This window comes from Rhinatrema bivittatum, chromosome 2 (genome assembly GCF_901001135.1).
Source record: "Rhinatrema bivittatum chromosome 2, aRhiBiv1.1, whole genome shotgun sequence".
Lineage (NCBI taxonomy): Eukaryota > Metazoa > Chordata > Amphibia > Gymnophiona > Rhinatrematidae > Rhinatrema > Rhinatrema bivittatum.
The window spans coordinates 112,878,773-112,904,557 of NC_042616.1; the positions used below are offsets into that span (position 1 = coordinate 112,878,773).

The 25,785-nt window shown below is 44.3% G+C and overlaps 1 protein-coding gene across 1 annotated transcript in view; it reads right to left on the minus strand.

Moving 5' to 3' along the window:
* Positions 1 to 25,785, minus strand: part of PITRM1 (pitrilysin metallopeptidase 1) — a 206,640-nt gene that overhangs the window by 67,093 nt on the left and 113,762 nt on the right. Inside the window, exons 18-20 of the mRNA XM_029588546.1 lie at positions 23,077 to 23,153; positions 8,000 to 8,165; positions 3,083 to 3,183 (exon numbers count right to left, since the gene is read on the minus strand). Coding sequence (XP_029444406.1) covers positions 3,083 to 3,183; positions 8,000 to 8,165; positions 23,077 to 23,153 — 344 coding nt within the window. The remainder of the gene's footprint in view (positions 1 to 3,082; positions 3,184 to 7,999; positions 8,166 to 23,076; positions 23,154 to 25,785) is intronic.

The following is a 25,785-nucleotide window of genomic DNA, read 5'->3' on the forward strand; positions in this document are numbered from 1 at the left end:
TCTTCAGTTTGTCAATCAGGCCTACCACATCTTCTAGGTTCACCATGATTTTGTTCAGTCCATCTGAATCATTATCCATTTAAACCTTCTCCGGAATGGGTATCTCCCCAACATCCTCTTCAGTAAACACCGAAGCAAAGAAATTGTTTAATCTTTCCGTGATGGCCTTATCTTCTCTAAGTGCCCCTTTAACCCCTTGATTATCTAGAAGTCCAAATGACTCCCTTGCAGGCTTTCTGCTTCAGATGTATTTTAAAAAGTTTTTACTGTGAGTTTTTGCCTCTACAGCCAACTTCTTTTCAAATTCTCTCAGCCTGTCTTATCAAGGTCTTACATTTAACTTGCCAATGCTTATACGTTATCCTATTTTCTTCTGTTGGATCCTTCTTCCAATTTTTGAATGAAGATCTTTTGGCTAAAAACAGCCTCATTCACCTCACCTTTTAACCTTGCCGGTAATCGTTTTGCCTTCCTTCCACCTTTCTTAATGTGTGGAATACATCTGGACTGTGCTTCTTTTTACCTTTGTAGCTGCTCCTTTCAGTTTTTTTCTAACTATTTTTCTCATTTTATCAAAGTTTCCCTTTTGAAAGTTTAGCACAAGAGCTGTGGATTTGCTTACTGTCCCCCTTCCAGTCATTAATTCAAACTTGATCATATTATGATCACTATTGTCAAGCGGCCCCAACACTGTTACCTCTCTCACCAAATCCTTTGCCCCACTGAGAATTAGATCTAGAATTGCTCCCTCTCTCATTGGTTCTTGAACCAATTGCTCCATAAAACTGTCATTTATTCCATCCAGGAACTTTATCTCTCTAGCATGTCCCGATGGCACATTTACCCAGTCAATATTGGGGTAACTGAAATCTGGACTACTTTTCTTATTATTGGAACCTGACTGTTGAGAAGCCCCAATTCTAATGTGTTATTAGTATCCTTTGAAGATACCTCCCTCCGAACCATGCGCTGCTGAGCGACTGTTTGCTTTCCCCCTTGTTCTAGTTTAAAAGCTGCTCTCTCTCCTTTTTAAAGGTTAGTGCCAGCAGTCTGATTCCACCCTGGTTAAAGTGGAGCCCATCCCTTCGGAAGAGACCCCCCCCTTCCCTAAAAGGTTCCCCAGTTCCTTACAAAACTGAATCCCTCTTCCTTGCACCATCGTCTCATTCATGCATTGAGACTCCGGAGCTCTGCCTGCCTCTAGGGACCTGCGCGTGGAACAGGGAGCATTTCAAAGAATGCCACCCTGGAGGTTCTGGATTTAAGCTTTCTAAGAGCCTAGATTTGGCTTCCAGAACCTCCCTTCCACATTTTCCTATGTAGTTGGTGCCCACATGTACCACGACAGCCGGCTCCTCCCCAGCACTGTCTAAAATCCTATCTAGGTGACACGTGAGGTCCTCTACCTTCGCACCAGATAGGCATATTACCAGGCAATCCTCATGCCCACCAGCCACCCAGCTGTCTACATTCCAAATAATCAAATCACCAACTATGACGGCTGACCTAACCTTTCCCTCCTGGGCAGTAGCCCTTGGAGACACATCCTCGGTGCGAAAGGACAATGCACCACCTGGAGAGCAGGTCCTTGCTACAGGATCATTTCCTGCTGCACCAGATCGATGCTCTCCGTTCATGAGACCTTCTTCCTCCAAGGCAGCACCAGAGCTGCCAGTCTGAAGTTGGGACTTGGCTACCTTGTCCCTGAAGGTCTCATCTATATACCTCTCTGTTTGCCTCAGCTCCTCCAGGTCTGCTACTCTAGCCTCCAGAAATCAGACTCATTCTCTAAGAGACAGGAGCTCTTTGCATCGAATGCACATGTACAACCTCTCACCGGCGGGTAAAAAAATCATACATGTGACACTATGCAAAAGAGTGGGAGGCACCCCTCTTACTGCCTTCATCTCAAATTTGTTCAGTTCCTAGTTAAGCTTTAGGTTGCTATGGGAGTAGAAATGTGTCTAATTAGCATCCTTTAGTGAATTCACTATATACCTGGTAGTAGCCTACAGGGGAATAATCAATAAGGTGTGGGGAATTCGTGAAGTGAAGTTAAAAGGCTGATTGTATTTTTTATTTATTTATTGGTGTAAGAGTGCCACCTGCCTCTAAATTAAAGGATGAGCTAGGGGTGAGTGGGTGAGGGCTGGGAAATAGAAGCACTCTAACTTCTGTTCATTAGCTGCCTTACTGACTATTAAAAGCACAAACACATTAAATAATATATCCCAATAGGTTACTTCTCCCCAATACTTAAAAAAAAAAAAAAAAAGATTCCCAAGCAAACTTACTGATTCCTTTCAGCCACCAGCAAGGCGATCCTCTCCTGTGTGTGCTCCCACTGGAGCATCATGTGCTAACAGTTTAAAACCACCCACTAACAAATGCTAGCAACAGATGCTGGCAGTTAAATCTCCCAGCCCCTCAATGGTAAACACTATGTGCTGGTAAAGTAAACCTTCATTCCAAATAATTGCATGATGCTCTGGTAGTGTAATCCTTCTCTCGCTCTCCACCCCCCCACATACATACATGCATGTACTGGTTGCCTCCTTCCAGGATAAGTACTTTTATACATGCAGGTGAATTTTCAAAATAATTACATGCGTAAAAGTAACAAACTATCGTAGCAATTTTTAAAAGTCACTTTCGCGGGTAAATCCTATGGACAATTCACTGGTATATATTGTAGCAATATTCAAAAGCTCACTTACACGGATAAAGTGCATTTACATGCGTAAAACCCAGTTTTACGTATGTAAATGCTTTTGAAAAACAGGCCTTTATTGTACAGAACATGTAATCTCCACTACTGCTCACGACTTTGCCAAGATAGAGCTCATACAGTGTCTCCCTGGAGTGCAGGATAATGCAAAAGATGTCTGCTATCATTTTCATTTCAAGGCTTTACATCTCATCTCTGTAAAATACTTCGGAAACTGTTTAGAAACTATTGTTCTATGGAAGAATAAAAATTATTTGATTTCAGACAAGAATTATACAAACTGATTTATGAGCAATTTCTATAACACAGAAAGCAGACTTCTTTGAGTGAATGTTATAAATGTGTATTTCTCACCTCATATTGTCACTGTTCAATATGTGCTTCTTGATACGGGATAGTTTACGCAGTATTGTCGTCATATCTTTCATTTCAGCTGTCCTCTGCATCAGTTTTACCTAAAAGTGAGAAACATACCCCACCAGAAAAAAAAAAAAAAATCAACACAATGTAAAATTACTAGGAAAAAAAAATATATATACACACACACACTTCAAATGAATTGATTAAACACCATAATACTAGAAGCTAAGCAATAAAATTAAAAACCTGTGGCTTGCATCACCAAGTAAACAGTTTCTGGAATACAGAAATACACTAATAACAAAAGGAGGAGCCATGTAGTCTACTAAATTTTCAGTACTTTATCCTCTTCTATCAGGGATAAAAAATGAGAGGATCCAAAATCAAAAGATCCCCAAGTTTAGTTTATGCCACCTATGAATATATGGCCTGAAGGAAATAGTGACTGGTCCCTGCAATATCTCAAACGCTTATGTAATTACAGTGTTTTATTTTAAGCAATATCACTTGAAACATGCGGCAAGATGGGGTTTGATTCAATTTCGAAGTACTACCCTTCATCAAGAATACCAGTGCGGGTTACAATACAATCAAGAATAACTGGACCTTTCCCCCCACCAGAAGACACAGGGAGGCAGGCATCAAAATCTCATCCCAGGCTTGCACTGTGGCTGCTGTTGAGCCTTCAGTTGCTGCCTTTCCCTCTTCCTTCATCTAGAAGGGAGCTGCTGAGGATAAGGAGGCAAAATTCATTTTTCATGGAATGGGATTGGAGAGGGGTTTGGATGGGATTAATGAAAATGAGGGGCTTTTATCGCATGCTTTCAACACCAGAAATAACTACACCTTTTTTCCTGGCATTAAGCTGTGCGATATGGCCGAAACAGGTGTAACGCTATTCGCGATAAAGATAGCAAATTGTATTTCGGCCATTTCGAGGGAGGGAGAGGTGGAAGGAAAAAAAGAGAGAGACAGACTCTGTGGAGGCATTCACAGTAGTCAACTATTTATATTACTTTAAGAAGGGCCAGCTAATAACTCGAGGTGAGGTTTCGGTGATGTTTTAGAATTTTGGGGCCAGTTTTAAATGCAGAGTGAGAAGTACGAACAGCACAGTACACCTCAGTGAAGATTTGATGTCATTTAAAGTGAGGAAAGTGTCACAAAGATGAGATTTGTACAATGTTAAAAGCCTCTATACCAGGACTCTATTCCAGGGTACTAACAAGCTAGAGTGAGAGAACACTGTACAAATCTCAACTTTGTGACACTTTCCTCACTCCAAATGACGTCAAATCTTCACTGAGGTGCACTATGCTGTTTGTACGTCTCACTCTGCATGTAAAACTGGCCCCAAAACCCTAAACTACCACCAAACCTCACCTTGAATTATTAGTTGGCTCTCCAATGATGATATAAAAAACTGACTACTATGAAGGCCTTAACATAGCACGTGGTACGGTAATTCTAAAATTTTCAAAGACACACCCCTTTTTCTTATCACGGGCATTATCCATGCAAAATTATAGTATTTTGATGAATCTAGGCATCAATACATAAATTCCAAATAATCAAACTAAAAATATACTGGAAACAATATCCGAAGAGATACGCAAGGTTGCAATCTACTGCCTCCCACTATGCAATGGGCCTCAAGCAGTCTTCAGACAACACCAGGACTTCATCACTTACCAATCCAGTGCCCACTTTTTATTTTTGTTGACAGATTTTTACAAGTATACATTACCACGCTGGCCTCATATGTGAAAGATTCTTCGAATTTTATTACTGTTTTACATTATCATGGTACACTTGAGAATCTGAAATTAGTTACGATTGATGTGGTATCATTGTATACATATATTCCGCAGGAGGCGACTTTGGCTTTTAAGGATACTTTGACAGACAGAATTTTGTCATCTAGTTCATTCTTCCTTTATCTGTGATCTGGCTATATTCACTTCATGTGAACATTTTTTTTGTTTGATGGGACCTATTATAAACAGATCAAGTTAGTAGCTGTGGGTGCCACTATGGCACCCAATGTTACTAACCTGTATATGGGCCACTTTGAAAGTAAGTGGTTAGTTAATTGCCCCTTTAAGACATCTATCAAACTTTGGCACCGATATATAGATGATATTTTTATGTTGTAGAGTGGTAATCATGATGATTTTTTGATTGGTTGAATGCTTGATTCCAGCTTACAATTTACATTTAATTTGTGTGCTACTGAAATATCTTATTTAGACACTAAACTAATTTTGAAGGTAGGTTTTTTTGAATTTTCTACTTTTAAAAAAGCTACAAATCGTAATACTTTATCTATATAAATAAAAATGTAAAGTAGTTTGGACGTAATCGATAATCTCAGAAACTACTGCACCAATTGCTTTCAAATTTGGACACAACCTTGCTTTCACTTTCGGCAAGGTTCTTCTCTATCTAGATTACATAGATGTCACACGGTTACAGAGAAAAACATGTTTTTACATGTGTGTGGGGAAAACAGCGACATCTGTTGGACAGACATACAATACACGCTATCTACCTTGGGAAATGAAGCTGCTGTACTGCGCATGCGCGGGCGGGAGCACACGTCGGGCACAGCGGGACCAACATGGCGCTGGGAGGAGTAGCAGCAGCGGACTGGCAGCGATATGGGCGTGGTGGTGCTGGCCGGCCGAACTTCGACACCTGGGAGGAGCTGCGGCGGCGACCTGGTACGGCTCACGTGCACGACATGGAGGGGATCCTCGCTGACCTCGCGTCTTCGGGAGCGGGCTGCGCAGAACCGCACAAGAGGGAGCGGGACGGGGCGGCGATCAGCTGGGAGGGCATTGCGAGTGGGAGGGGATCTGAGTCAGGGAAGGAGATTCAGAGGGTGTGCTGTCACTGACGAAAGGGTAGGGAGTAGGCGGGGAGAGGTGACAGTGAGGGGAGGGAGAATGAAGGGGGCGGTGAGTGTGAGGGGTGAGAGTTGGAGTGGGGACAGGGAAGGAAAAGGGGGGGGGAGTGACCAAGGGGGAGGACGATGTGTAACTGAGGTATATGAGCAAGGGGAAGGGGGAGGGGGGAAAAGAACCTGACTCTGCCACTGCAACGCGTAGTGGGCCACCGCTAGTTAATTAATAGAGTTGTCATCCTCGCAGGATGCATGAAAGCCTTCCCAGTAGCCAGTTTCTTCATCTTCAACGTCTTTGTTCAAATTTATCTAACTTTAAGATGTGGGAAAAAAAGAGGGGCACTCTTGAGCAGCGACCAAGATGACTGCCTAATCCAACTGCTCTGCAAGATCCTAGCTATTTTGGGCTCTCCCACTTTACATTTTAGAGTGTGCCTGTTTTTTGTTATACGTTTCTCTCTTCCCCCAAAATAAAGTATAAAGTAAGCTCGCGATGGCCCCCCAGCCCTCCCATATGCAAATCCCCCTCCCCCGCCTCCCCCATACAGAAATCCCCCTCCCCGCCCCTGACAGAGATGGCCGCCCTTGGCAGATAAATCCCTTGGTCCCCCAAACAGAGGCAGCCCACCTCCCCATACCCCCAATAAGTTCTCCTTCCCTCGCCTGAGACCCCCTTACCTTATCATCGATCCCATGTCAAGGATGGATGCACCCTTTTGCACCCGTCCCAGTTGGTGCCATTTTTCATGTGGCCTGAGTCAGATCCCAGGCCTTTACCCCAATCAAATAACTGGGGCAAGGCAAGATCTGCGCCATTTTGGAAAATGGTGCACCAGCCCCCAACTTGGGATTGATGCTAAGGTAAGGCGGTTGCCTCAGCTGCATGCATACTTCACACTTTATTTTTTGGGGGAGTCGGGCCAGCCTAGACCTGCAGCCCCAGGTTGAAATGGGGGTCGGCAATGACCCCCGCCCAACTTTCCCGTTTGGTTGCAGTTTTTTTTTTCCCCTGCCACCTTAAATGTGCAGCGGGAAGATCAAGACCTGCGTTAGGTTCCCGGGCCTCCCGCCGCACATCTAACAGATACCAGGGAGGAAGTGTTATTTTATTGCGACTGACCACCTTCTTGCTTGGTCATGATAAAATATTTGCATCAAATTGCCTAATAATGACCTTCTTTGCATGTATTTGTATTATTCGTGAATGCAAATTGTATGCAAAGGTGGTCACTTTAATAGGGTTGAAAACACGCAGCCAACTGCCACGCCCCCCCCCCCAAAAAAAAAAAAACTAGTAGCGCTCATCACATGCAAATGCATATTGATGAGGCTATTAGTTAACTGCCCGGAATACTGAAAGAAAATTAATATCCAAGGGCAGGCGTTAATTTCTGAGCAACCTGGAAAAGTATACAGAAAAGCAGAAATTACTGCTTTTCTGTACACCCTCCAACTTAATATCCTAGTGATATTAAGTCAGAGGAACCAAAAAATAAAAATAAAAAATCTGCCCACCAGCCAGCAGGTTAAAAAAATGAACGCTCAATTTTACAGCATCCGTTTTCCTAACCCATAGCTTCTAGCGGGTTTGGAAACAGGCGCCGGTAAAATTGAGCGTCAGTTGTCAGAACCTGCTGGCAGCCAACTCTATGCTAATAAGGTGCGTCCCTAGTGCCTCCTTATTAGCACAATCCCTCATTTAAATACAGAATCGCACGCCCAGGAGAGGTGGCTAGGCACACATTGGAAGAGCGGGCGCTCAACATGGAGCACCCGCTCTCCCGCGATTCTTACAGTATTGGCCTGTCAGTGTCTTATCAAACAAGCCATTATCTCCCACTAGGACAGGAACCAATGAGTGAGGGCTTCCTTCTTGGGTAATAGTTTCCAAAAGTATCAGTTCAGACCTGATTAGGTCAAGTTAGGTATAACTGTATTGGATGTAGGCCCAAGGATCTTGCTGAATTACATTGTGGATAGGTACAATACTGATACCTCTCCTTTACCTGATCCATGCCACTATAGACTTCCTGCACATCTCCAGAGGCAATAAGGGTCCTACTGGCTCTAACAGATGCATAAATGTGTCCAGAGTCGGGGATTCCATTGGACAGCCCTTGAGCTATCATTCGTATTAACACCCCCAATCGTTCCTCATCTTCAAAATGTGGCCTGCAAAACAAAATACAATAGAGCTTTTTCAGTAGCTGTCTGGTATCTATGGAGCACTTTAAATATTTTTCTAAAAGTCAAATAAGTGACAGAGTTGTATTTTTATAAAAGCTTTCACTAATTGATTAATTCACTATATCTCGATATTACTTTGGTTTTATTATTTATTTATTTTATTTAAGAATTTTCTATTCCGTCGTTAAGTAGCTTCCATCACAACGGTTTACAGTAGGCACATAAAGATAGGGATGCGGAGACATTAATTTACACAAGTGCCATATCGGTTCAGTACATAGTTTTTTTAAAATAAAATAATTGGAATGTGATACAATATTGTTTGGAGTTTTTTATTTTTTTCGAAATTAAAGCAATACTAACTTTATAAGTGTCACTTTATCTTATAGTGATGGATGATAAAATAAAGTAATATAGAATAAAATACAGCTACACACGTATTGATTGTGGTGGTGTGTGTTTGATATTCATTTTCATTTGTTCCTACCTCGCACTTCGCCGGTTTCACTACTCTCCCACTCTTTTTGATAAGCTTGCTTAAATAGCCAGATTTTTAAGTGTTTCCGAAAGGATTTATTGTCACTTTGTAACCTTAACTCTAAAGGCATGGTGTTCCACAGTATGGGTCCTGCCAGAGACAGAGCTCTCTCTCTTACTTGGGTGAGTCTTGCTGTTTTTATTGATGGAACTGTAAGGAGTGCTTTGTTAGCTGATCTTAGATTTCTGTTTGGTACGTGAACGCGGAGAGCAGTGTTAAGCCAATCTGCATTTTCGTTGTGTATTAATTTATGTATGGTGCAAAGTGTTTTGTATTGAATTCTTTGTTCGACTGGTAGCCAGTGTAACTCGGCTAGGGTTTCTGTGATGTGGTCTTTTTTACTTTTTCCGGTCAAAATTCTTGCTGCGGTGTTTTGTAGAATTTGTAGTGGTCTGAGTGACGTGTATGGTAGACCTAGTAGTAAGGCATTACAGTAGTCTGTGCTCGCAAAGATCAGTGCTTGTAGCACTGTACGAAAGTTTTTAGTTGTTAGCAGTGGTTTGAGTCTTCTGAGAACCATGAGTTTGGCATATCCTTTTCTCACTTTTAGGGATATATGTTGTTTTAGGCTTAGTTCTGAGTCGATTATAACGCCTAGGTTCCGTACTTTCTCTGCTAGTTCTATTTTTTGGTTGTTTGAGTGTGATTGTATTTTGAATGATTTCATTCTTTTTGCGTTCTAAGTGTAGGAACTCTGTTTTTTCAATATTGATTACTAGCTCCATTTGGTTTAGTAGTAGTTTTATGATATCAAGGTACATATTGGCTAAGTTTAGTGTTTTTTCCAGAGTTTCATCTATAGGTAGTATTAGCTGAATATCGTCAGCATATATATAGTGTGTTATGCCTAGACTGGCTAGTAGGTGGCACAATGGTAATAGGTATATGTTAAAAAGGGTAGCAGATAGAGCTGACCCCTGTGGAACCCCAGTTTGTAGGTGTATTTTCTCTGACATTACGTCTTTGATTTGAACTTGGAAATATCTGTTGGTTAGATATGATCTAAACCATTTGATAGTTGTGTTACTTAACCCTATTTCTTTTAGTCTATTTAAAAGGATTTCATGATTTACAGTATCAAATGCTGCTGAGAGGTCCAGCATCACTAAGATATAATGTTTGCCGTTGTCGAATCCTCTCATGATGTTGTCTGTTAGTGCTAGCAGGAGTGTCTCTGTGCTATAGTGTTTTCTAAAGCCATGCTGTGATGGATACAAGATGTTATTATCTAAGTGTTCCGCTAGTTGCTTTGTATAGTTTTTTCAATTAGTTTTGCGATTAGGGGTAGGTTTGATACTGGTCTGTAATTGCTCAGGTTAAGTGGGTCGCTGTTTTTCTTTTTTAGAATTGGCTTTACAATTGCCCCTTTTAGACTTGCTGGCATGTTTCCTTCCTCTAATGATAGGTTCACTATCTTTGTTAATTTTGGTGTTTTGATCGTTATGAAAATGTATGTTTTTTTATTCATTATGAACCAGATGTTGAAAAACATTTGCACGCTTAAAAATGGGTTTTTCATGTGCAAAGCGCAGTTGCTTACCTGTAACAGGTGTTCTCCTAGGACAGAAGGATGTTAGTCCTTACCTGGAGGTTTTCCTGGCAGAGGAAGGGTCTTCTGAGGTGCTGGCGGAGAGTTGCTGAAGAGTATCATGCTGATCTTTCAGCACCATGACCTCCTTCACCTTGTCCCCAAACAGGCTCTCGCCTGTACAGGGGAGATCTGCGAGCCTATCTTGAACCTCTGGCCGGAGTCCTGAGGCTCAGAGCCAAGCCAGCCATCTGGTGCCCATGCTCCCGGCAGCCAGACGGGTTGTGGTTTCAAACATGTCATAGGTGGACCTCACCTCAAGGCCTAGCATGGCAGTGGCTGAAAGATTCCTGCTGCTGCTGGGGAAGGCCCTCTGCAAAGTCTGGACTTGTTTCCACAGATTGTGGTTGTATTGGGTCATGTACAGCTGGTAGGCCGCAATGCAGGCCATCAGCATGGCCCCTTGAAACATCTAGCTTTCTTGAGGGTGGACTCTACAACCGGCGACTAGTGGGGGAGGTGTCACCATTCAAAGCCCATGGCCTGCTGTACCAGATAGGTGGCATCGGCCTCCTGATACCGGGGACTCTGATGCCAGGTGTTCCCACATACAGAGGAGGAGCTTCTTAAAGATGTCATGACAGGCACTGCCACAATTTCCTTGGGAGCGTCAATGAACTGGACCTCTAGCATCTTATGACTGGTATCCTCCTCCAACAGGAGCTGGAAGGGGATAGCCTCTGCCATTGCCCTTATAACGCTGGCAAACAACAGGTCTTCAGGTGGAGACAGACACCGTTCCTCCAGCGGGGAAGGCTCCGAGAGGGGGTCATTGGAGAACTCCAAGGATGTCTGAAGAGTCATCACCCCATGGGTCATAAGAACCCTCCTCCTCGCTGTGGCTCGGGCGCCAAGGGCGGGGGCCGAGAAGGGCAGCGGACCTGGGCCCCAAGGGCACAGGCGGCATCGATGGGTTAAAGGGGCTCTTAGGGAAGATAAGGCCATTGCAGAAAGACTAAATGAATTCTTTGCCTCCGTGTTTACAAATGAGGATGTTGGGGAGATACCAGTTCCGGAGATGGTTTTCAGGGGTGATGAGTCAGACGAACTGAACGAAATCACTGTGAACCTGGAAGATGTAGTAGGCCAGATTGACAAACTAAAGAGTAGAAAATCACCTGGACCGGATGGTATGCATCCTAGGATTCTGAAGGAACTCAAAAATGAAATTTCTGATCTATTAGTTAAAATTTGTAACCTATCATTAAAATCATCCATTGACACGCGACATAGGGGGGAATTGGGATAAGGAACGCTGGGACAAGTTTTTTGAGTATGGGGAGATATGCTATGTCCACTAATATGATTGAGAATGAATACAAAATGCTGTATCGGTGGCACCTCTGTCCCGTAACTTTAGCGAAGTGGTATCCGACACTCTCTGACACATGCTGGAGGTGTGGGACGGACCAGGGCACTTATGCTCATGTGTGGTGGTCTTGCCCTGGTATAAGGGAGTTTTGGGCATAGATACAGAGGGTAGCTAAGGATTTGGTGGGTAGGGAACCTCGCTTATGCCCGGAGTTATGGCTTCTGGGGCTTTGGCAAGAGGAGCAGGAAATAGGTAATATACGCTTACTGCGCTACTTGGCCATTGCTGCGCGGGCGACGCTGGCCCACTGGTGGAAAAAGCCAGAGCCACCGCCTTTAAAGCTGGTTATTACAAGACTCAAAGGCATACAAATAATGGAGAAGATTGCTGCTTATCGGAGGGACAGGGTGGTCAAATATGAACAGATTTGGGATCCCTTTGTTATATGGCTCCTGCACTACGAAAAGGGGGGGAGGGCACTTTAGTTGGGGCTTGCATAGAGCTTAATGCTGGGATGCTTTGTTGAGTTGGTTTTCCGGCCCTTTGTTGGTGATTCTCAGGTTGGTGGGGAAGTACTGTCTGGAATGTAATAATTCTTTGGATCTTTGCCTTATAGCCAACTCATACGTGCCTGTAGACTGTTTCTGTTGGGGACGATGCTGTTGTTGTTTAGTGTACTGTGTGGGCAGGGGGGCTTGGTTTGAAAATGTTTGGACAAGAATAGTCCCGCGAGGGACACAGCTGTATGGAACTTGTTGGCTTGTATATTTATTGATGTCCAAATAAAAATGTTTAATTACAAAAAAAAAAATTCATCCATTGTACCTGAAGACTAGAGGGTGGCCAATGTAACCCCAATAATTAAAAAAGGCTCCAGGGGAAATCCAGGTAACTATAGACCAGTGAGCCTGACTTCAGTGCTGGGAAAAATATAGTGGAAACTATTCTCAAGAACAAAATTGTAGAGCATATAGAAAGACATGATTTAATGGAACATAGTCAACATGGATTTACCTAAGGGAAGTCTTGCCTAACAAATCTGCTTCATTTTTTTGAAGGGGTTAATAAACATGTAGATAAAGGTGAACCAATAGATGTAGTGTATTTGGATTTTCAGAAGGCGTTTGACAAAGTCCCTCATGAGAGGCTTCTACGAAAACTAAAAAGTCATGGGATAGGAGGCGATGTCCTTTCGTGGATTACAAGCTGGTTAAAAGACAGGAAACAGAGTACGATTAAATGATCAATTTTCTCAGTGGAAAAGAGTAAAGAGTGGAGTGTCTCAGGGATCTGTACTTGGACCGGTGCTTTTCAATATATATATAAATGATCTGGAAAGGAATACGACGAGTGAGGTTATCAAATTTGCAGATGATACAAAATTATTCAGAGTAGTTAAATCACAAGCAGACTGTGATACATTACAGGAGGACCTTGCAAGACTTGAAGATTGGGCATCCAAATGGCAGATGAAATTTAATGTGGACAAGTGCAAGGTGTTGCATATAGGGAAAAATAACCGTTGCTGTAGTTACACGATGTTAGGTTCCATATTAGGAGCTACCACCCAGGAAAAAGATCTAGGCATCATAGTGGATAATACTTTAAAATCGTCAACTCAGTGTGCTGCAGCAGTCAAAAAAGCAAATAGAATGTTAGGAATTATTAGGAAGGGAATGGTTAATAGAACGGAAAATGTCATAATGCCTCTATATCGCTCCATGGTGAGACCACACCTTGAATACTGTGTACAATTCTGGTCGCTGCATCTCAAAAAAGATATAGTTGCGATGGAGAAGATACAGAGAAGGGCAACCAAAATGATAAAGGGTATGGAACAGCTTCCCTATGAGGAAAGGCTGAAGAGATTAGGGCTGTTCAGCTTGGAGAAGAGACGGCTGAGGGGGATATGATAGAGGTCTTTAAGATCATGAGAGGTCTTGAATGAGTAGATGTGACTCGGTTATTTTCACTTTCGAATAATAGAAGGACTAGGGGGCATTCCATGAAGTTAGCAAGTAGCACATTTAAGACTAATCGGAGAAAATTCTTTTTCACTCAACGCACAATAAAGCTCTGGAATCTGTTGCCAGAGGATGTGGTTAGTGCAGTTAGTGTAGCTGGGTTCAAAAAAGGTTTGGATAAGTTCTTGGAGGAGAAGTCCATTAATGGCTATTAATCAATTTTACTTAGGGAATAGCCACTGCTATTAATTGCATCAGTAGCATGGGATCTTCTTAGTGTTTGGGCAATTGCCAGGTTCTTGTGGCCTGGTTTTGGCCTCTGTTGGAAACAGGATGCTGGGCTTGATGGACCCTTGGTCTGACCCAGCATGGCAATTTCTTATGTTCTTATGTAACCCCTAGCAGAGGGGGGGCATTGGCTGTGGTACGCCGGGGGGAGGGGGGAACCGGCAATGGTCCGGGGAACCGCAGGCAAGGGTGCCCGGTCCCTGAGGCCTCGGGAATCAGGATCACTTCGGTGGAGGGTGTCTGTGGCAGAGGAGGCATCGAAGGCCTCTCGGGCACCGGTTGCATCAGCAGGGTGCTGAGAAGAATGTCCAGATGTTCCAGCAGGGATGCGAGCATCGATGGCAGAGGCTCAGACCCTGGTATGGGGGCCGGTGGCGCCAGCAGCTCAACGTTCTGGAGCGCTTTGAGCACTGCCGATTGCACCCTGAGGACCAGCTCGTCCTGGAAGTCCTGGGTGGTCAGGACTGATGGAGGGGGATGAGGTGTCGCCGTCACATCCTCAGGTCCAAGAGGTAGCACGGCGCCCTGCACTGTAGCCGGTGGGGAGCACTTCGCTACCGGGGGCACCGGAGGATTGGGCCTCCCGGTGGCCGGTGCCACTTCGATGGCGACTCAGCCACTGATGCTGCTCTGGAACCAGAACCGTGACGAGATTGTGACCGATGTCTATGCTTCCTGGATTCCAGCACTCGGCCCGGTCTTTCCCCGGCACTGAGGACAACGATGACCCCGAGTTCTGCGGGAGGGGAGGGACCACCAAGGTTCGATCTCCCTCTCTCTGATCCTTAGGGTTACTGGATAGAGGGAGTTAGTGCAGTTAGTGTAGCTGGGTTCAAAAAAGGTTTGGATAAGTTCTTGGAGGAGAAGTCCATTAAAGGCTATTAATCAATTATACTTAGGGAATAGCCACTGCTATTAATTGCATCAGTGGCATGGGATCTTCTTAGTATTTGGGTACTTGCCAGGTTCTTGTGGCCTAGTTTGGCCTCTATTGGAAACAGGATGCTGGGCTTGATGGACCCTTGGTTTGACCCAGCATGGCAATTTCTTATGTTCTTGGGCGTCGAGGACACTGAAGCTGGAGTAGAAGGTTTTGGAGACCTGAAGAGCTTCTCCACTTTATCCAGGCACACTCGACGCCCTTTGGGTATCATTTGGTCACACAAACGATACCCTCCGACATCCTGCGAGGCCCCCAGACAGAGGATACATACCTCGTGTGGAACCATGATGGACATGGTCTGCGGGCACCGTTGAAAACCTGACGCCGCAACCAGAAAAAGAGAGGCCGGCGCATGGTCCATGACAGACGGGCACCATGGTGCAAGAGTCGGGAAACGACTGTAAAGAATGATAAAAGACCGAAAACAAGGGTACCTACCAAAACGGAGGGATACTGATCGCAAAGGGGGACCAGACGCAGAAAAAACACCTGAAAAGCTACACAATTTCAAGAAGTTGGAGCTCCACCACCGCGAGATCACTGCACTGCGGAAAAGAAGAGACTGAAGGGGCACCCTCACGTGGACGAGCGGATAGCAGCAGGCTGGGCATGCTTAGTCTGCCAAAGTTTCAAGAAACTTTGACAAAAGTTTTCCATGCCGGGCTCCATCAGATGATGTCACCCACATGCGAAGACTGTCATCGTGCTTGTCCTACGAGAAATGCATTTTATCAATGTAAGTGGAGTTTTGAAAGTTGCTAAAATATATGACACTGAATAGTCCACAGGATTTACCTTCGTAAGTGCACTTTATGCAGGCAAATGGCTTTTGAAAATTGCTACAATAGCAGTTACATTTATATGTGTAATTCCTTGTGAAAACTACCCCATAGATTTTAAATATCATATATCTAGATTATATTGTTTATGATATGCTCTCTGCAGAGATCTTTTTGGGATTGCTGGCATATTGACCATATTAAATAAACATGCATATACATTCTTACAGCATCTCTCAAAGACTACTGATACCAACTGAATGGACTCAGTATGAGAATACATCATCTTGGATACATAGAGAAGATGTACCAACGCCTATACTGGTCCACTGGAGACTATCAACAGCTAGGCCTTCTAGGAGGAGGATGAGTACCACCTCCTGGTGCAGCTATTTGGGCAATGACCCCCCTTACTCTTGGATCCATGCACCAGAGATCAGTACAAATACTTCAAAATCTTCCTTCAATATTTGATGCCATGTCTCCTGGGTTCCAAATTGAGCCCTGAGAAACTCTTCCCATGCCAAATGCTTTAAAAAAAAAAAAAAAAAAAATTTTCCCTGCTTTGGGCCTATACCCGAAGACACTCTCTTGATGCCAAAGCATGATGCTTTTGATGGTGGTGTTAAATAATAATGCTGTTTTTGTGACAAAGGTGAAATTATTACTTACCTGATAATTTCCTTTCCTCTAGAACAGTCAGGCTAGTCCATGCAAGTGGGTTATGCATTCCTACCCTGAAAGGCAAAGAGGACTACCAATCAACCAATGCCAAAGATCCACTCACCATGGCCCCTATGCCAGATTGGGGCTACCAGAAGAATAAGGCCTGAATGGCCCGCTATTTTCTGAAGCACCCTGGGAAACAAACTATGAAGGAAATACGTATAACACTTCCTCCCGCAGCCAATCTTGAACTAGAGCATCTGAACAAGCCAAGCGAGGATCTCCTTTATTATTGTGAAACTGGTGCCCAGGTGTACCCAACACTGCTCATCACTGAATCTAGACCTGGCTGACTCCCATCTGCAAGGGACAGAGCGAAGGACTCAGCTAACAGACATCACTGTCCAGGGCCCATAGCATGGCGAATGAAGTACATGGTCTCAATGGTGTCCACTCCTCCTACATGATCCGTTGACCAGTCTGTAATTACTGAAATGCTATTGGCAAAAGAGCAACCATCTTTAGAGAAACCTGTTGACTCAGAGTATGCCTTGGAGTTTATGCATGCTTCCTCCCTAATCTTATCCATCATCACTTGTACCACTCAACCAAACAACTGAGTGGAAAACTTTAGAAGTGCTATCAAAAACGCTCACGCTGTCACATGAATGATGAACCAGCTTGTCTTTTAGAGAGAGCGCACTGGCTCCAAGCCATGACCTGCTGACAATGAGGTCCTCAGATTCTCATCTTCGGTCACCACTTCCCAGGCATATGGCACCCACACCTTCCCTCTGACCACATGCTCGAGCTATAGTCATCAATGCAATCTCTGGCTAATTGTCCTAAGAAAGGTAACACAGAGTAGTTGTGAGACTGGAAAATACAACCAAGAGAACAAGGCCCTCTGAAACATCCTGACCCCCAGAACAAAGTCCCGTGTTGTCATCTTAGAATCCAGGGACTAAAGATAGATCTACACCAATAGACTGATCACCTTCTGCAACTCATTATGGGATCCAGCGGCTTCTGGAGCCTCCATTCTGGAAGGTACCCGTCAGATTTGTATCAAATCAAGCTCCCAGATAAACTAAGCTCTGTAAGGGTCAGAAGCTGAGAACACCGCACCCTCTCTTGAAGGATATCAGCTCATTGTTCACAGAAGGGCATACTTAAAATTCTTCCTTGCACCATGTTGCAACCCCTTACAAGGGTTCTCAGGCTTATACCGACAAAGGGACAGAGCCTGAAACTGGAAAGAAATGTCAAACCTAGTACCTCAGATATCAGGAAGTGCTCATAAACCTCTTGGATTAATCTGTGAACAAACTTCTGTGTGATCTAAGGCCAGAACTCCAAAAAGAGCCCTTAAAAAAGCAGATCACCTTTAAAAACATTGATGCCTTAGGGTATCAGAGCAAGAAACACATATTCCAAAACCAATGATCTGTTCAAAGCTGGTCTCATCTTGAAAATTAACAAAATTCAAGGCCCCCCCTCCAGAACTCCTTGCATTGTTTTTGAGGATTGGTACTGGCACATTCATTCCTATCTCCTGCATGGACTGCAACCAGATAGAAAAACTAACCAAGGCAGGAGAAGGACAAAATCTGCTCTTGAGGTGATTGCCAGTGCTTACTCTCTCAGATAAGCAGAGCCCCGATCCTATTGGATGAGACAGCTCCTGAGGTGACAATATGAATTCTCTTCTTCATTGCATTAGGGGAGGAGGGCCAACCAGTACATGAATGCTGGGTGTTCCCCCCTCCCTCATGCTGACTTCCTTGGATGAGAAGGAGATCTTGCCTTTTACTGGGATGCTTTAAAAAAAAAAAGTGCAGAAGGAGCTGTGGGTTCAGCCTTTCTGGGTGAACTGCAATTCTGTTTTGTGCCCCTGAGGTGACATGGTTTTTTCCCCCCTTATGGGGGGAATATCAACAAATTGGCAGGAAATAGCGGGAGTAGAACCCTCTGCCTTGTTAAGACCGGGGAAAAGTTTCGACAGCTCTGGAATTCAGCAGGTTGGAGAGTTCTGACTAACTGAGATGTGTGATTGTTGCATGACCACAATGGAGTGGGTGGTGAATCCGGAGGTATCGTGAGAAATTTGAGACTGTATCCTCTGTTCACGATGGCTAACACCCACTGATCCGTGGTTATAAGGCACCAGTTTTGTTTGAAATAATGGAGGCAGCCTCCTACAGGCAAGTCTGGGCTTGGATTGTTGAAGTGGCTGCTGTTCTCTGGAAATCTTTCAAAACCCCGATGCCGGTCCTGTTTGCGGGGGTGGTTGAGCCCTGGTTTGTTTTGTCTGGCGTGGACGTCCCCGTTGAGGTGGTTTTGTAGTTCACACTAGATGCGGGTGGGTAGTATCGATGAGGTCGGTAGAAGGGTTTCCTTCCTAGTGTCCCTTTCTTATGGGCTTTTGAGCTGAGGATGGATGCCGGTAACTTTGAAAGCTGGCGTAGTGTCTCATGGTGATCTTTTAACTGTGAGACAGCATCTTGAATTTCATCACCGAAGAGGTTGTCTCTGGTGCATGGAAGATCTGCCAGCTTATCTTGCACTTCTGATCTGAGATCTGAAGCTTTTAACCAAGCCCTCTTCTGGCACCGATTCCTGTAGCCGACATGCATGCAGAAGTTTCAAATGAATTATATGCCGCTCGTATCACATGTTTTCCTGACTCAAGGCCTTTTTGGATAATGGCATTGAGTGGTTCTCTTTGTTGCTGTGGAAGATTGTCTGTTATATCCTGTACCTGTTTCCACAGGTTCCTCTGATACTGTGTCATATAGAGTTGATAGGCTGTTATATGTGACACTAGCATAGAGCCTTGGAATATTTTGCCGCCTGGTACATCGAGAAAATTTTGTTCTTTCCCTTGGGGGGGGGGGGGGAGAGCAGAAGAATGAGGGTTTTGTTTTCTGGCTTTCTTCTGCGCAGATTCAACCACCACTGAATGATGTGGTAGCTGTGGTTTTTGGAACCCGGTGTGTGCTGTACAAGGTATGTCACATCAGTTCTTCTATTAACGGGTGGAACTGTACAGGGATGTTCTCAAAGATGGTGCTGTAGATCTAAAAGCACTTCATGGACCGGTATAGCCATGACTTCTTTGGGGGCATTGACAAATTGGAGGACTTCCAGTGTTTTGTGTCTGGTGTCATCTTCTGTAACCAGGTCAAATGGTATTGTCTCAGACATTTCTTTTATGAAATTTGAGAAAGATAAGTCTTCTGGGGGAGACTTTCTTCTTTCTTCCTGTGGAGAAGGCTCTGACATGATATCTTCTGTATCTGTGTCCGTATCCACATCTTCCCATGGATTATACTGGGGTTCTAAATGGGACCCAGGTGGAGGAAGAGTATCCTGCATAATAGGACGTTTTGGCATTGATGAAATTTTCGATGTCTTTGAAGGAGGATACTTTTGCATCGATGGTAATCCGGAAAACATCGACAGCTTCGATGGGAATCGACGTCCGGTGTTCCCGATGGACCAGGAAGAGGCAAAGGCAACTATGGAAGTCTCTGTCAATGGGGGTTTGAAAGTCCCGATGGACCAGGTAATGGGTCCGATGTCTATTCCTTGTCTTCCGATGAACCTGGAATGGTTATTGTCAGTGGAGTCATAGGAGGTTCCATCGGTGTCATTGGCATCAGTTGTGTTGGGAAGGCGCCGATCAAGGCATCAAGCCTGTTTAACAGTGGCGCAAACACCGATGGCTCCGGTGTCGGTGTGGAGACCGGCATCGGTGGAGGCTGTAGATTTCGGAATGCCTCGATGACTGCCTGTTTTACCAGAACATCTAGCTCTTCCCTGGAGACTGGGATAGGATCCACTGTCACACGAGAAGGCACGGTGGACGCTTCTGGCTCAGCCACATGAATATGTAGTGGCTCAGTCTCCAACACCGATCCCGGTGGGGAGTACCTCAGGTTCAGAGGGGCACGGAGACTAGTGTACCCAGGCCCGCTTCATTATCGGATCGATAGCCATCAATGCCGATGCGGTATCGGTTCCTCTACTTGGCATGGAGTCGGTCCGATGATGGTGAAGTCTTTTTCCCCGATGCCCGGGCCGATCTTTACTTGGCACTGAGGATGAAGCCACTGATGTCCCAGAAGGAGCCGGTGAAGGATGGCCATTGATTTTCTTCTTTTCCTGGTGACTTTTCTCGATGGACGAGAGGATTGGCATTGGTGATGACTTTGCAGATGTCGATGGGGTAACTTTTTTGAAGAGGTTCTCCATTTTATCGAGTCTGCACGCCTGCCTTTCGGAGTCATCTGTGCGCAGGTGGAGCATCCGCGGACATCGTGACTGGGACCGAGGCAAAGTACGCATATTTCATGCAGGTCTGTAATAGACATCATTCAGGGGCAGTTTGGACACTTTTTAAACCACGTGGCCATGATTAAAATATTAGGCCGGGAATGGTCGGTGGCCTGCGGGTACAGATGGTGAGTTGGCAGGAACAGACTGAAAAAAACCCCAGAACGATACTCACTGAACGTCGAAGGGAGACCTGTGTAGGGAATATTTTTGTAGTGAAAACTTCGAATTTCCGTGAGGAAAATATTTGTGAGAGAACTCACAGATCTCCTTAAACGCGAGGCTAACAACGAAGCAGAAAAGAAGAGACTGAAGGGAGACCCCTCTGGCTGCAGGGATCATGGCATGCTCAGTGTGCCAGTCAAAAGTTTTAGAAACTTTGACAAAGTTTTCCGTGATAGGGCTCCGTCCAGTGACCTCACCCATATGCGAGGACCACCATCCTGCTTTTTCAGTGAAAATAAAGTTATAGAAACAGATATTAAGCTTGAAAAATATTAGAAAATACTTTGTCACATGGAACAGCCTGCCAGTAAAGGTGATGAAAGACGAGATGGAAGACAAAACCAGGAACAGAAGTCATGGGAAAAGCATATGTAACAGAGAGCCATTCTTCAGTTACCAGTAAGCCCTGGGAAGCATTAGTTAGAATAAGTTATTGGATGGGGGGGGGAAGACCTATTCAAATTCAGTCCCTCCATCAGAGGGACTTGGGAATGGCCATCCCCCTAGGAGGCTTTAACAGTTCTCTGAGATTTTGGAGGCAGTCTTGTATACGTTTTGGAGAGTTAGGAGATGGTAGATGCAGACCTTTTGTTCTATTTTCAGGCCCAGCTGGAGGAAACAGACTAACCCAGCCTGGGATTCCTGACTTGGGTTGGGAGGGTGTTCCTCCCTAGCTGGTTTGGATCTCTCTGGGTTGTTTTGGGGGTTTTGATCTGTTTGTGATAGAAGCCTTGCTGGACACCAGAGCCTTTCCTGGATTCAGGGAACCTTGTGTTCAGGATGCCCAGAAATGGCCCATTCATACCTTTAAATAGTACTTTGATTACATTGCTTTAGTCCTATTGAAGATGTAATAATACCCTTGCTGCCTGATGTAATGGAAAGATTGGAGTCACATTGATCACGCATGGGCACTAGCCTCATCTGCTCTGTGGATGAAAAGAGTATTTTTGCTTCCGTTTGCTGGCAATCTGGCACCTTTTGCCAACTCTAAAATCTTTTAACATTTTTTTCTCTATCTCTCAATCCACCAAAGTAAAAACTTGTTCTCAGAATTCTCTAGTGTATCTTTATACTGGCAAATAGCACAAAGGTCATAAGAACTGAAACCTGATGGGAAATAAAGACCATTAGATCCAATTTGTTTCCTTAGGCCAATGCCATAGGCCATAGTTGATCTCCAGCTTTCCTTCACTTATTTTGCAACAAAGAATCTCCTATGTGTAACACCACCCCTGTGTATATGCCCTGCATGATTGGAGCCATAAAAGTATTTGCAAGTTCTTTGGGGAAGGAACCCTGATTAGCTCTTTTCTGTGTCCCTTTCCTCAGGGTGTGGATCCTTTGGCTCGAGGGGAAAGGTTTCCTATTGGGTCCCAATGCAGGGGTGGCTGACATCCTTTTGGTATAACCTGGGAGAGAGGGGAGGTGTCATTTCTGTTCTTGTGTGCTATGTGGATTAGTGTCCAAATTTAAGTTTACACAATTAAATAGTTGCAGATGGCACAATAAATGTTTCCCGCACTACAATCTCTCTTCTATGATTTACAGTGTTTACCTCTATCTCTGCAGGATTCTCTAAATAGGCAAGGGATCTTGCCACCTTTTTGGCTTAGGTGAGATGGAGGTCCCAGTGGCCAGGGCAACCTTTAAGCTGGGCAGGCAACCCCTTTCTACAGATGGCCAAAAATCCTGTGCTTGCAGAGAGAGTAAACTTTTCCCCCTCCCCTGGGGCTGAAGACTCCTGATGGGCATCCTCTAAAGTACTTACAATTCTGTTACTCATGGTTAGCAGGTTCTTCTACCTCTTAAGATCTTATTTCAGTTTTGACTCTCCTTGGGAACCACATAGGAGGATATCCAGAAGCAGGTTCTCTTACCCTGCTCCTGGATAGGGGCAGCCAACAATCTTCCTCCTGGATGTCTAATTTAATAGTCTTTCCCTTAACCAAAGATAAGATGGGAGATATACCTTGCAGTGGGTCACCTCCTTGGAGGGCAGTTATGCCCTATTACTAATCCAACTCACATATGAACTGGTAAGCTAGAAGTAAAAAGGCTTAGTGTCTCAACCAAGCTACTCCCTCCAAAATAAGTTGGACTCTGAACCACAAACATTCATCAGCACTGTGCAAAATACATCAATAATCTTTAGTAAAGGGATAAATCACAAATAAACAGATCATTCAAACTTAAGAAACAGCAAAATATACTGTATAATTGTGGAAAAACTGTTTCGTAATATATAAACATACTCATTAAAGATTTCACTCCATAAATGCATCATGTCTGGTAGATTTCTATCCAAGCAAAGTGATGAAAAGAGTACCCCCTAGAGGAAAAACAAAAACAATTTACACTTGTGTGTAAAACATAGCAAAGCATAATGACAAATCTTGCAACATCAGCCTGAGTGGTAATCTTTTATAAAAGCTTGAGCATTTTTAAATATAAATCACCATTTCTCAATGCCTGCATTTGTTGGGTGCATATGAACATCTGCTACATGAATAATGGTTTTAAAATATAATGGAAATAAAGAGGTCCATATTCAAAACCATTTAGCCAGCTAAATGAATATTTGGGCACATACCTGGCTATATTCTAGCCAGCTAATAAGGTAGGAAGCCAGAATTTAGCTGGATAAGTTAGAGGCACTCTGGGGTGTATCTGGGAGGAGTTACATGGTCTAGGTATGGTCCCCTGCCCTTGCCCCATCATGTGATTTTGGAATTTGGTACAGACAGGACCCAGGGCTAGGGGTTCCTCAGGCCCTCCTGCTGGCCACCAATGTTTTTTTTTAAAGATATGGTGGTGTTGAGAGGTGTAGGGTGGGGGGCCACTAGCTCACTAGGTAATTTTTGAGGAGTCAGGGGGCCCCTACCACTCTGTACTTTTTATAGAAAGGGTGGGTCAGTGGGGGTCACCGCTGTGTGGTGCCTTTTTTCTATTTTTAAACCTTTTTTTTTGCTGGGTCTCCTCAAATGGTGGTCCTGGGTGAGGGTGGGGGGTCTAGTAAGACCCCAGGTGATTTTGAAATATTTTTCTTTTGGGGGGGGGGAATGTATTGGGCTGCACAGCCCTTTAAAGTGATGGGGGCCACATGTACTGGGGGGCCTCCATCACGTGTTTAGAAGGCCCCTACTGCATTCTTTTGTCTAGCAGAATTTTTCCACAAGACTAAAGAAGGTGGCGGATACTGCTGTCAAAATTTTCAGGGAGGGGCAAAATATTACAGGACCACAGCCCTGTGATAAACTATAGCGGCTTTATGAATCTAGGCCTTATATTGTAAGTCCTCTGGGGGGACCACACTACATTACCTGATTGTAATCCGCTTTGCAGTACCTGAAAATTGGATTATAAATAAAATAAAAAATAAAAAAGGTAGAGAATACAAGCAAGGGCCCTGTCTGCACCTCTCTTTACCCATTGTCGTCAGGCATGTCCTTTAGCACCATAAGCTGGTCTAGCAAGTTGATAAGGAAATGTAAAGGGCCACCAAAAAGAAGGGAAGGAAATAGATAAGACTGTCTGGTTTTCATTTTTATAGTTTATTGAATCCAACGATGATTGTATTAGTGCAGACATCTATGTAGTTTTTCCCATATTCATGAACAAAACATCATGATATGAAGGTGAAAGGAAGGATACTTTCAGAAAGGAAAATCAGTTCTTACCTGCTAATTTTCGTTCCTGTAATACCACAGATCAATCCAGACAAGTAAGTTTTGCCTCCCTACCAGCAGATGAGAGTCAGAGAAACAAAACTTTGAGGCACTGCTACATGACAGAGGGCCACCTGCAGTTCCCTCAGTATTGACCTTTACCCAAGCCAAGATGTAACCCCAAAACCTCTTTCTCAGACTAACAGGGAAAACTATAGGGTTGGAACCCCCCAAAACACTCCCAAAAACTAAATCTGAAAAACCCAAACCATGATCAACAACTGCCCAAATACCCTGAAAGGCAAACCAACTTGAACCACCAGTTGGCAAAAAATCTTTCAGTAGTGACTGGATGGGTCTCTGGACTGATCTGTGGTATTACAGGAACAAAAATTAGCAGATAAGAACCAATTTTCCTTTCCTGAACATACCCAGATCAGTCCAGACGAGTGGGATGTACCAAAGCATCCCTAGACTGGGCAGGAATCCGGAAAACCTGCACGCAGAACACTCACTAATGAACACTTCTTCCTGTGCCCTCTCGTCCATGCAGTAATATCTGGTGAAAGTATACAACGAGGAGCACACCGCAGCCCTACAAATCTCCTGAGGTGACAGCAATGCCAGAAAGTGGTTAGCGATTTTGTAGTGCGCGCCTTCAGCCCCTCTGGAACTTGACGGCCCTTACAAATGCAGGTCGTGCAAATAGCGCTTTCAACCAACAGGAAATGATAGCCTTAAAGGCCTACTCTCCCTTCTTCTTGCCCCCATACAGGACAAAAAGGTGATCAGAGTGCCAGAACTATTCGACAGCTCCAGATAACGCAACAGAGTTCTCCTTATATCCAAAAGATGAAGCTCCCTGCCCCTAGGGGAATCCTTAAACCACTGCGGAAAAACTGGAAGGTCTACTGATTGATTAACATAAAAGGACACCACCTTAGACCAAAAAGAGGGGACTATCCGCAAGGAAACCCCATCATGGGAAATCCACAGAAAGCAAAATTGCTTGCCTTCAGTCTCGTTTGTAGCAATGGGCGTTAGTCAAAAATAAAATAATAAAACGTATCGGACCCAACTCCGCGGGGTGGCGGGTGGGTTTCGTGAGGACTACACCCTGCTGTCCTGGGATAACACCTATTTCAAGGTAAGCAATTTTGCTTTATCCCAGGACAAGCAGGATGCTAGTCCTCACATATGGGTGATTAGCAAGCTACAGGCCGAGTCATCTTTGTAGTAGACCAACAGTGTACAACTTGTGCAACAGGCACAACGAATGGTGTACTGTTGGGAATA